The sequence below is a fragment of the Plodia interpunctella genome, chromosome 14 (genome assembly GCF_027563975.2).
Source record: "Plodia interpunctella isolate USDA-ARS_2022_Savannah chromosome 14, ilPloInte3.2, whole genome shotgun sequence".
Classification (NCBI taxonomy): Eukaryota; Metazoa; Arthropoda; class Insecta; order Lepidoptera; family Pyralidae; genus Plodia; species Plodia interpunctella.
The window spans coordinates 4,712,166-4,723,246 of record NC_071307.1 but is presented as its reverse complement, the minus strand read 5'-3'; the positions used below and the strand labels follow the sequence as shown (position 1 = coordinate 4,723,246).

At 35.0% G+C, this 11,081-nt stretch overlaps 2 protein-coding genes and 1 long non-coding RNA gene across 4 annotated transcripts in view; 2 read left to right on the top strand and 1 right to left on the bottom strand.

Moving 5' to 3' along the window:
• Positions 1-9,018, bottom strand: part of LOC128675250 (uncharacterized) — a 27,647-nt gene extending 18,629 nt beyond the window's left edge. Inside the window, exons 1-2 of one of the 2 annotated variants that reach the window (XR_008405250.2) lie at positions 8,866-9,018; positions 8,029-8,266 (exon numbers count right to left, since the gene is read on the bottom strand). This is a non-coding gene — a long non-coding RNA (uncharacterized LOC128675250). The remainder of the gene's footprint in view (positions 1-8,028; positions 8,267-8,865) is intronic. The other variant, XR_008405249.2, reaches the window with a different exon arrangement.
• On the top strand, positions 6,891-8,843 carry LOC128675246 (uncharacterized). Its single transcript, XM_053754541.1, has 3 exons — positions 6,891-7,480; positions 8,067-8,250; positions 8,513-8,843. The coding sequence occupies exons 1-3, from the start codon at positions 7,387-7,389 to the stop codon at positions 8,793-8,795; spliced, it is 561 nt and encodes a 186-aa protein (XP_053610516.1). The 5' UTR covers positions 6,891-7,386; the 3' UTR covers positions 8,796-8,843.
• Positions 8,993-11,081, top strand: LOC128675245 (uncharacterized). The gene is made up of 5 exons (XM_053754540.2): positions 8,993-9,130; positions 9,397-9,739; positions 9,815-9,874; positions 10,283-10,444; positions 10,905-11,081. Exons 1-5 carry the CDS (start codon positions 9,097-9,099, stop codon positions 10,942-10,944), a joined length of 639 nt encoding a protein of 212 aa, XP_053610515.1. The 5' UTR covers positions 8,993-9,096; the 3' UTR covers positions 10,945-11,081.

Genomic DNA, 11,081 nt, shown 5'->3' with positions numbered 1-11,081 from the left:
TTTGGAAACCAACTCGGCTTCAACATCCATATCTAGTCATAAATGCACTATATTCAAGAATACAGAATCATTAAACATAACATACGTATACATAATATAGAACAGATGTCTTGCAAAATGTATAGCACAACAATCCCGGGATTCAGAGCGATTAAACGAAAAGAAAAAGGTTTACGTGACCGGACCCACAAATCGACAAATGACGCTCGTGTGCCACCGGCCTTAGCTCAAACCAAGCCAGCGCAGAATTTCATGAAATCGCAGCACCGTGCGCGCCTCCAGCGATCACCATCTCATTCTTGCACCGTAACTTTGTTAAAATCACAACTTTTCTCATTACATTACTATCGTCGCTCACTATTTTCACATTTGAGTTGGAATTAATTAGTTCTTTTTTTTCTCCAACATATTAATTAAGCTCGTATTCTTCACGTACGTTAATTTTTTTGTCTTTGTTTATATCATGAAAATAATAGTTAATACAGGACATAAAGAAATTATATTATTATGTTTGGTTAAAACTAGAGGTACACTTATTACATGTAATTATTTCTGAGTAGGTCGGCCAATAAATAATAAATAATAATAAATAAATAATAAATAAATAGGGACAAATGACACAGATTGAGTTAGCCCCAAAGTAAGTTCGAAACTTGTGTTATGGGATACTAACTCAACGATACTATATTCTATAACATATACATATATAGATAAACATCCAAGACCCAGGTCAATCTGAAAAAGATCATTTTTCATGTTGACCTGACCGGGATTCGAACCCGGGACCTCCACTGTAGCAGTCGGGCATGATGACCATTAAGCCACGGAGGTCGTCAATAAATTTATTTAAAAAGGAAAATATACAGAAAGGAATATTATTTTCAGTATAATTACTTATTTATGATGAGACTTAGGTACTTGTTTACATACTTACAGATTTTGCACGTGACTGTGTTTACGTAATATTAATAGTACTATTCTCCTTTATTTCCACAAGAAAAAAACATATTATTTTCCTACTTAAATGTAATAACAAGCTACAAAATGTTATTATAGTGCCAATGAAATAGGAGCTTTTATCCAAAATTTTCGACATTCTACCATGTAACTATTTATCGATATTATTATGTAAATAAAATTCGCTTTTTGTCTATCGTACATATGTCGAGATGACTCAAAATAAACTGTATGAATTGTATGTACTTTATTTTATTTTCCCCTCCTTAATGTAAATTAAAATAAACAATCACAACCACTACAGTTGTAATTGTAAATCAATTTGTAAATAAGACAACATTTCATATCTAATTAAACAGAAAAATAAATATTTAAGTATAAGCTTTATACTTATATATATATTGTAAAGAAACGCCGAGGTTCACTATACCACGAGTACATTCTACCCGTATACCTACCAAGTTTCATAACAATCGGTCCAGTACATTTTGCGTGAAAGAGTAACAAACACACATTCTCACAAACTTTTGGATTTATAATATTAGTAGTTTTTTGTAGGTTAGTCCTACAAGCAAAGTAAACAAAGACGAAGTTATTTATATATAGGGCGTATTTTCTATGCACTGCATTCGTAATATTTAAATATTATCACTGTCATCCAATGAAATTTAAACAAACAAAACAATAGCATATTCAAGTATAAAATGTACAACCATGGTACTAATTAATTTTATCTTTACCGCACAAACCGCCAACTAGATCTGGCCTGAAGTTTGTGCAAACACGACATTCATTACTGATAAGTTTCTTGTTCCCTTAACTCGATGACATCACTCGAACAAAGCCAAGATTAAAATATGCAGGCTTTGAACAAAGGAGAAAACGTCTATAGCCCGGAATAGGCCAGATAAACAAGAGTCTTCCTCGGCAGTAACGACGCCAGGGATGTTTGAGACTGTACGCCCGCCCCGGGCGCTAAATACAAAACGGCGCCCTCACGTTTACAACAAAAGCCTGCCAGCGAGACCGGCAGCGCCCAGTGCGAATAAGCTTTTTTAGGAATGGAATAGAATCATTTACTTGCAAGATTTACATAGATCTTAAGTCGAATCAAAATATAGCACAACACATAGCCGAGCCAGATTCGAGTTAAAGGCAGACTGAATGCAAAATTAAAATTCGCGTTTTCGTTTCGGCCTAGGAGCTTTCTTTTATAAATAATTTCACCCGGGGCATTTGTATTAGTAAATCCAGCACTGTTCCTAGGAGTGCCATGACGCCACCCGTTAAGATTGCACCAAATTTCATCCCAACCTTCCCTTAAATTCCTGTTCTTTCCGTCCCGCAATTTGTGTAATATATCTGGTTATCTGGATCGCCTAATCCCACCCCAGGTGCCTCGCTAATTCTACGTTATCTTGCGTTAATTTCCGCGCAAATTGATTGCGCTTTACTGAAAATAACAATTTTTGTTACATTTTCCTATCCTAAGACTTATATAGTTGGCTATAATATGGGTGTTGCTGTTTTTATGAGAATGAGAAATTCCAGTTAAGTAGACAAAACATTTTTTTAAATTAATTTCGGTTTATATTTATGTTCTATATATGTATTGCCTATGTAAGAATTATAAAGAGTATTAAAAAAATATAATTATATATATATATATATATATATATATATATATATATATATATATATGTAAGAATTATAAAGAGTATTAAAAAAATATAATTAAATTTAATATAACACAGAAATAAATATCTAATTAGGAATATTAATACAAATAACAAGAACGGTATGCAACCTGACTTAAAAAAACATAGTTCGAAACCTAAACCCGGAAAACGCTAGGCGTCCGGATTCCTTAGCGTTTAATCCGTGTAATAAGAGTAATTGTAAGCACAGGTACGTGTATCCGCGCTAAGTGTTGCTCGCTTAATCCCCTATTAATATAATCCCTAATTTATACCCTGCGAGCGTACTTTGTCTGTTGTTCCACTTATTGCCACCGCCGAAACCGCGGCTTTCAATTACCGATGCTCGGTTATTACTTTTACTTCCCTAATTCTCATTACCACTTGTAATTATCCTTCTTTAAGTGCCGATTAACGACACTTCATTACCTGTCTTAATTTTATTAACTTCGCTTGTTTGTTGTGGCCAGGGGGAACGACCTGGAGAGGGTATCTTTAAGTATGTATTGATAGGTTTCTTCTATATATCTATAGTTTATTTTATTCCATTTGTTAATCTATATATAGATTAACAATAATTTATTACGTGGTAAATTAGCTATAGTATCGATATCTTAATTATCAAATACTAGACTTCGCTCGGGTAAAAACACAACAAATTATGCACCTAAAGATTCATCTGAAATCACACTATCCATTGGTGAAAATCGCCTGAATGGCATAAGTTTTTTTAAATTTATCGCCAATTTATCTGACACGTCAGAAGACTTAGTTTTATAATATGTAAGCATGACAACAGGATCTAGGGTCACAGAGCGCTGCAGATGATAATGATCAAAATATGAATTTACATTTTTACTTTTCTTTCATGCCTTATTATTAAAACACCAGTCTATATCCAAATCATATCCGTATTGGATTTGGATATAGATATATATTCGCCTGCTACGTTAGTATTATCTGGAATTGTTACAGTTGTCATTTAAAATACATAGCTAGTAGATTACATTATTCAGACATACCTATTAGTACTCAGGTCACGTTTGGTTAATAGATGTAAGCACAATGACAATGCATAGACAAGATTATACGATAATTTGGTTATGTAGTTGGAGAAAAGGACACTTTATATGACACGAACGATTTGTGTATTTATTCTGTCTGTTGAATGTAAAGCCTTTCACCTGGTTATCGTAAAGTTGAACTGAACATTCTATTGTATTAAATAAAATAAAAATAGTTTAATAATATACGTAAATAAGCGATTTACCGACAGACTATTATATATTCTTTCAAGATTTTAATATTTCTTAAAGGAGAATTTAATGTGGCGGTGCGTAAATAAAATAATATTTTTAGTGCTAAACAAATAACTTTTGAAGCTATGTGTTATAATATAAAAATCTCACTTTTTGTTTTTCGTATGCGCCTAACTTTTTGGACTATGCCATTGCATGTATAGAAATATATATACTTACAAAAATCAAATAGTAACGGGAAGGAATTTTCGTAAAGACAAAAAATACCTTTATAAACAACTTCCTATTTTACATTACATACCATGATAATAATCATAATTATCAATGTTGCCGTAATAACGAAGCTCTATTTACCTAAAATCTTTTAACTCTTTCAAATAAAATACAGATCTGCTAGAAGTACGAGTATCCCTAATGCAATCGGGTCGTTGCAATAAAAGCGCATGGCACGTAGTCAGGGAGCCAGGTACTGCATTCTCGTATTTCTTGCGTTTACGTGTTCGTGCTTTGTTTGTGTTTAATGTCGCATTAAACCAAATTTGCATCGTATTGAATGCTAGTTCGTGTGCTAACTTAGTTCTACATTAGGGCGTACCGATGCCAATATTATTAAATTGTCTAAATATTATGTTGTAATCTTCCAGATAAAACTAACTGCTAGATAAAACTGCCTGATAGTAGGTTAGGGCTAACTAGTAGCCCACTACACCCGTTACTACACTACACTACTACTACTGTTTAACAATATCCACAATTTTAAACGCTATTTGTTTGATAAAATCAAAAAATCAAAATCAAATCATTTATTCAGAAATTAGGCCTTCACAGGCACTTCTTCACGTCATATTCTAAATTAAATGATGTTTACCAAAGCTACAAACTACTAGCATTTCGCGATACACGATCTCCATAATCTAACATAATAGATACCTATGTTACTTTTAGACACTTGAGGATCATAAATCACGTATATGTTTTACAAGTAAATGTCAAAATATATGTAATAAACATGTCAAGAAAATATATAAATAATAATAAAAAAGTAAGATCAAGTGTGAGAGGTGGAAGTTTTAGGAAGGGTCCAAGGTTTTTTATCATTTAAATAGTCGCTAATTGTGTAATAAGCATTAGCCATTAAAGCATTTTTAATATATGATTTAAATTTTGGCATTGGCAAGTTAATAGCCTCTACAGGGAGTTTATTGAACAATTTTACACTTTGACCCATGAAAGACCGCATAACCTTTTTAAGTCGGAATCTGTTCATACAAAGTATATGCTTATTACGAGTGATTACACTGTTAACATCGCTCAATGTTTTATACAGGTGTAAGTTGGATTTAACAAAAATAAGTACGTCGAAAATGTACTGAGATGCAACAGTCATAATATTTATCGATTTGAATAATTTTCGCAAGGAATCCCGTGGCTTAAGCCCATAAATAAAACGAATTGCTCGTTTCTGTAAAACAAATTTTTTTCCTATATCAGCTGCAGTACCCCATAACAATATGTATATGATATGTCACACATAGTCTTATCAGATAATCAGCAAGCGATGAAACAGAGTAATAAACAAAATACTGACAATATTCGATAAACTCGGTCCAGAATTTGTTCTAAGTTGAAGTAGCATCTCGTAGGAAATCGTAGCATCGCGTAGCACCACGCAAGTCACAAGACGGACAACACACAGGGCCTCGTAGCGCATCTTCGTAGCGTTCCTAGCACAGATGCCGCAAACATAGCACAAATACCTGTTTTTAGTATTTTTTTTTTTTATTTTTTTGCATATTTAAATAAAAAATGCTATTTTTTGTATTAAGTGACATATCACACAACAATAAATATATATTTTTTAAAGAAATAAAGCTAAATAAGGTTCAAAAGTACAAAGGTAGCAAGTGGATGAAACAATTTCCAGCACTCGAGTCTTAAGAACAAATCTCACCCAAACAACTTCCTTCGGCTTACGAGCTTTTTTGTTGTTAAAAACTTTGTTTTTTTTTATTGCCTTGAATTGGCAACAATCGCAGAGAACTAAACTTTTTCCTGTGTAAAATTTCGCATGTGATACACCTATACTGTACGAAAACTAGCGGTGAAGTATTTTTTGTTCATTTAGTTATCTATAGTAGAAAGTTTGGTTAAAATTTAAGTTGATTTGCAATTTCCCGCTCACCAGTTATTATTTAATAAATTTATTTACTGTACACAACTACTTGCAGCATAAGTTGAAATTGACGTCAAAAAATACTTAAAGCTAAGTCTACTGCCGAATTCCAAAGCGCAGGTGAAGTAGAAGCGGCGCAATAAACTTCACCGCTTTTCTCCAAAGACGTCAGTTAACAGATAAAACTCTTTTCATGTGTGGGAAAAAAACAATCTAAAAAGATAACTCAGAAACTAAAATATATTTTGCCTAGAAACATCTCGCCATGGCCTTCATTCCGGACCCCCAAAATTGTAGGTATATAGGGCAGAGCTATTGTTAACATGCTATTTTGTAACCGGGGGGAATCGGGGCGCTCCGTGAGTCGAGCGCGGATGTAGCGATCTGAGAATAGCCGCCCGATAAAATATGATTGCGTGCGAATTCTGCTATCTTTTTACTGCCGCGAGTCGAGTTCAGCGTCTGCGTTAGTATATAACCCAAATAGTATGTACTTTTATTATTTTTATTGTTTGTCAACCCCTCTCCATTTTTTATATTTTATTTATTTTTATTTTTTAAATCTACTCTATACATTTGATTTCAGAAGAAAACTCGTATCAGTCATTGAAAGAAAAGTATATTTTCAATACGATTTTTCGACAATTTTTTTAGACAAGTGAAAAAGAAATAACATGTGCCATAAATCTTCGTCCCGCTATAAAGCAAGTCGGCTGTACAAAACATATACAAAAAACTAAATAGGCGGCCGTCAAATAAAATATTCCGGGCAAACAAGTTGCCAGTGGGCGAGCGGTACAGAACGGCCCAGTAATTCCGCACACTTGCTCTTGTTACTACACGCCAATGAAATAACCCAACTGCTGTGATGAAAAATATTGCCAATTGATATAAATGACTATTGGAACAAATGTTTCATTTCGAACAAATACTGCCAAAAATTCAGTAGATTCTGATCAAGCAACAGAAAATCTAATCAAAATTATTTTATCGAATTGATAGAAGCAAAGGTATCATATACCTCATCTAAATATCATGAACGTGATCAGGAGCCACCTTCGAAATTAACGCAAGCAATAATTCAATCAAACGCGGCTTAACCCAGCTCTCTGTTTAGTAAACATACCCTTATCACAATCCAATGAGGACCTTATCCTTCCTGCGTTGGTACTAACGGTATATTAATTATGATGTGCTGCGACAAATAGAAAAGTGAACCTAATTACCAATAAAACAAAGCCGACTTTCCTACACTGAATAGTCTCAGTGAACTGATTGTGTAGTTTGGTTGTGTTGAGCCATGGAGACCGCGTTAATAACAACTCTCATTTATTTTTTCGTTGTGAACTCTTTCCAGCCAGCCACGTGCCGAGATGACGAAAAGATAATGAAATGTAAGTTTTTATTTATTTATTTTATTGTTCTTGCATTAATTTTGAAATTTAAAGTTGTTGAATATTTTTGTTGTTGAATTTTTTTTTTTTAATATTTGTCGACAGTCTTTAAATATTCTTTCAAAACACAGTTAAAAGTTAAGTTTAAAGATATATTTGTGAGTGTTAGCCACATCAAAGCGCCCTGGGGAGCCGTAATGGACCCTCGGAAACTACTACAAAAAGAGTCATGAAAGCCAGTGTCCACAACTAGATTTAGAGCCCTACGTCGTCTAATGGTCGCCACCTCTTTGAAAAGACAAAGAGCTTCGATCGATGAACGTTAGATACCATCGAGATTTCAGTTTGAAAATTTTTCTATTGCTTTTGTGATTAGCCGTCGTTGTATACATTTAATACACACTCAGACACAAAAGTTAATGCAAAATGCAGCTTTTACTAGATACATGAGACATATTATTGTTGTTTTGACTTTTAATGTAAATAATGATAGGAAATCTACTCCTACTTATGTGTAATAACTAAAACTGTTCATAGAATATACATACCGTGTTTTTTTTTACTTATAAATCTTCACCCTGATCAGCTTGCTACTGGCCTAACGAGGTTTTCGAGCCATGCTTCGGTGGCTGCGCCGAGGTCTCCTGCGACAACCCTCGCAACCACCTGCGGCCGTGCTACCCCTACTGTGAGCCCGGCTGCGTGTGCGAGGAGCCTTATGTGAGAGACGAGCGCACGCACCAGTGTGTCCTGCCGCAAGACTGCTCGCCGTGAGTACAAACCATCCTGTAATATACGGGGACTTATTTTTTTTTTATTTGACACTTATTATCCACCATGTATATTTTGAGTCAATCACGAATATTGTATGGGAAAATGGTAAGTCAAAGAGAAGAATATAGTCAAGATGAATTTACTGAGGAGATTTATGAAAGCGAATGATGCCGTTAACGATCTGAGGGAAATGAGGATAGATAGACATGGAAGATAATAAACCTAACTATATACTCCAATGTAAATCTCTTGTTTCAGGACACAGATGGGAATACCGGTGCCGACTAAAAGAGTCCCTGTCGAGAAGCCCCCACCCCCGCCGAAATATCAACCCCCCAAACCCCGCATGCACGCCAGACGAGAAGACATATTACCAGAGTTGGACAACGAGCCTCCTTTCCCTCCTCGAATCGACGAAAATAGTATAAAGAGGGCTCAGGATAACTCCCGTATGGGCAACTACTTCAATATCGTCATCGCACCGCCACCAATCAAGGCTATTCAACCCAGGAAACTACTTCAATCAAAACATGCTATGTAAAACAAGGACAAAAGATTTTACAATAAACATTACTTTTATTTACTTAAACGGTTCTTTTTTTTTATTTTACCTTTATTGTGTGACACAACAAAACTGAATTTTATAAAACCCATTGTATTCCCAAACTTTTTTAATTTTCTTTTAAACTTTCTTTTTATCGATTCAACTTAATCGGCTGCCGTATCAGGTTAAAGAAACGACAGCTTCCGCTCTGGGTTTCCTTTTTCAAACAATGTTTACGCGTTTGAATCAATGCTGCTGATATCCACGCCATTCTAAAACAAGCCATCAGCAGAACAATATGCGAAAATTATTACTAGTCGCGCTACTACTTTGTAAGTGTTTATTATTTACCAATACCATTTTCAAGTTTGATTTGAAAAAAACATATCTGATTTCATTTTTATTTCAATTGCTTTTGAAAATAACACTGTCATTACACGCTAGCAAATTAATCAGTCTGGTTTGCGTTAATACACATACTTCTTAACTCGAATAAATCTAGATTTTTCTTAAGTAGATCCATCCATTAACCCTTTACACCAGGTCAGATCTTTTCATTCCAAGGTGGAATATTATACGGCATAGCTTATTGTTATAGATGATATCGTTGCATACGGTAATAGGCCTGGATCTGGATACGACTACGACAGTAATGACATTGACGGAAGCAAGAGGCACGCTATGTTGGACGATAGGCGGAACTGGAGGAAAAAGGCATTGTTGAAACCAAACGATATGATAGACCGGGCTAACTATGAGGAAAGAAAAAACCATGATTATGATAGGTACCCTGAAGATTCTGACTTGAAGATGGCCGATCCGGACAGACAAAGAGAATTAGATGCTCCTAGTTTTAGGGGACAGCGGCGATATGATGACTCGGAAAAAATGAGTCCTCCTAGAAGTGGTGAATTTGGACATGCGCCTGCTCCATATTACGGGTAATATATATTTATCTGTAACGTATTTTAAAATAATTCTTTATTCAATCAAATAAAATGTGTCGGTTATTACAGGGAGAAAATTGATCCAGAAAAGAAAGCGTATGTTATGAATTGTGATAGACCACATGAAAGGTACGTAACCGCATAACTATTTATTTATTTGATTTTTAAAAAATTATAATGACTAAAATGCACATCACACATATATTTTAAATGTTAGATATTCTTCTATAAACATTTTTGAATAGGATCACTCCATGTCTAATGTGACTAAAGTACACATAGCCCAAGCAGCTGAAAGGGCTGAAAGGCAACAATAGCATTCCCAAGGAACCCTCCTTGGGAATGCTCTTGCCTCAAGTCAGGCAGGCGGCCAGTTGTAATATCACAGGATCACAGCTGAATCTTCGGTAACTATCTGAACGCAAAAGGAAACATGCGAAGATGAGAGAGAGAGAGACGCATTGTGTCTCAATTATTCGCGATCATGGGATTAACTTAGCTACTGAAATATTATTTTGTGCTACATTGTATCTTCAGATACGAGGCGTGCTTCGCCGGCTGCGCCGCCATCAGCTGCGACAACCCCCGCGAGCGACTGCGCCCCTGCTACCCGTTCTGTGAACCAGGCTGCATCTGCGTGTCGCCCTTCGTGAGGGACGAGCGCACGCACAAATGCGTCATGCCTGACGAATGCACTAAGTAAGTACATTACTGTTGTGTAGAACAAGAATGGGCTGTTTTCTAACGACTTAGATTTTGATTTTTATAAAATCTTTTTTCCAAAGTGTAAATGCAACTTCGATACGTCACGATTTTGGAGTCAAACAATATAGTATATATCATATAACATATATTCTTTAATCAGAACAAAAAAGTAAAATAAACCACGAAATTATTAAAAAGAACTTGAAGAAAAATTTAAAGCGTAAACCCAGCTTATTATTTTACTTTTCAGATAGTTTAATAGCCAATTCAAACACCATGTGTATCACGCAGCTAAATTCTATAGTTAAAATAATAAGCAGGCGTGTATCTAGTAGTGATAATGACGACAAATATATGAGCTATAACTATAAATGTTCTAGCAAAAATCTTAAAAGATTTGTAAACGCCGCATTAATGACACGATTATTTGACCAATTGATTTTTAATATTTCAGAGGCCTGAAAGGTGTTCCTGATCTAGGAGATGAAATATAATTTGGGGAAGAATCAGATACACTAGTCACCATCAATGTCGTCGTGACTCGCCGGAGCGCGGATTACGAAGCATAATGTCTGTTTGTGTCCACAAGCCCGTGTCACACTAGGGACATGATACATACACATTATGTCCA

What these genes read in the sequence shown, in the direction of transcription:
- LOC128675245 (XM_053754540.2), top strand. Translation starts at nt 9,097, where the DNA reads ATGCGAAAATTATTACTAGTCGCGCTACTACTTT. An exon ending in ACTAGTCGCGCTACTACTTT is followed by an intron (nt 9,131 to 9,396) that starts GTAAGTGTTTAT and finishes TTATTGTTATAG; the next exon opens with ATGATATCGTTGCATACGGT. An exon ending in TGTGATAGACCACATGAAAG is followed by an intron (nt 9,875 to 10,282) that starts GTACGTAACCGC and finishes TTGTATCTTCAG; the next exon opens with ATACGAGGCGTGCTTCGCCG.
- LOC128675246 (XM_053754541.1), top strand. Translation starts at nt 7,387, where the DNA reads ATGGAGACCGCGTTAATAACAACTCTCATTTATTTTTTCGTTGTGAAC. An exon ending in TGACGAAAAGATAATGAAAT is followed by an intron (nt 7,481 to 8,066) that starts GTAAGTTTTTAT and finishes CACCCTGATCAG; the next exon opens with CTTGCTACTGGCCTAACGAG. An exon ending in CTGCCGCAAGACTGCTCGCC is followed by an intron (nt 8,251 to 8,512) that starts GTGAGTACAAAC and finishes CTCTTGTTTCAG; the next exon opens with GACACAGATGGGAATACCGG.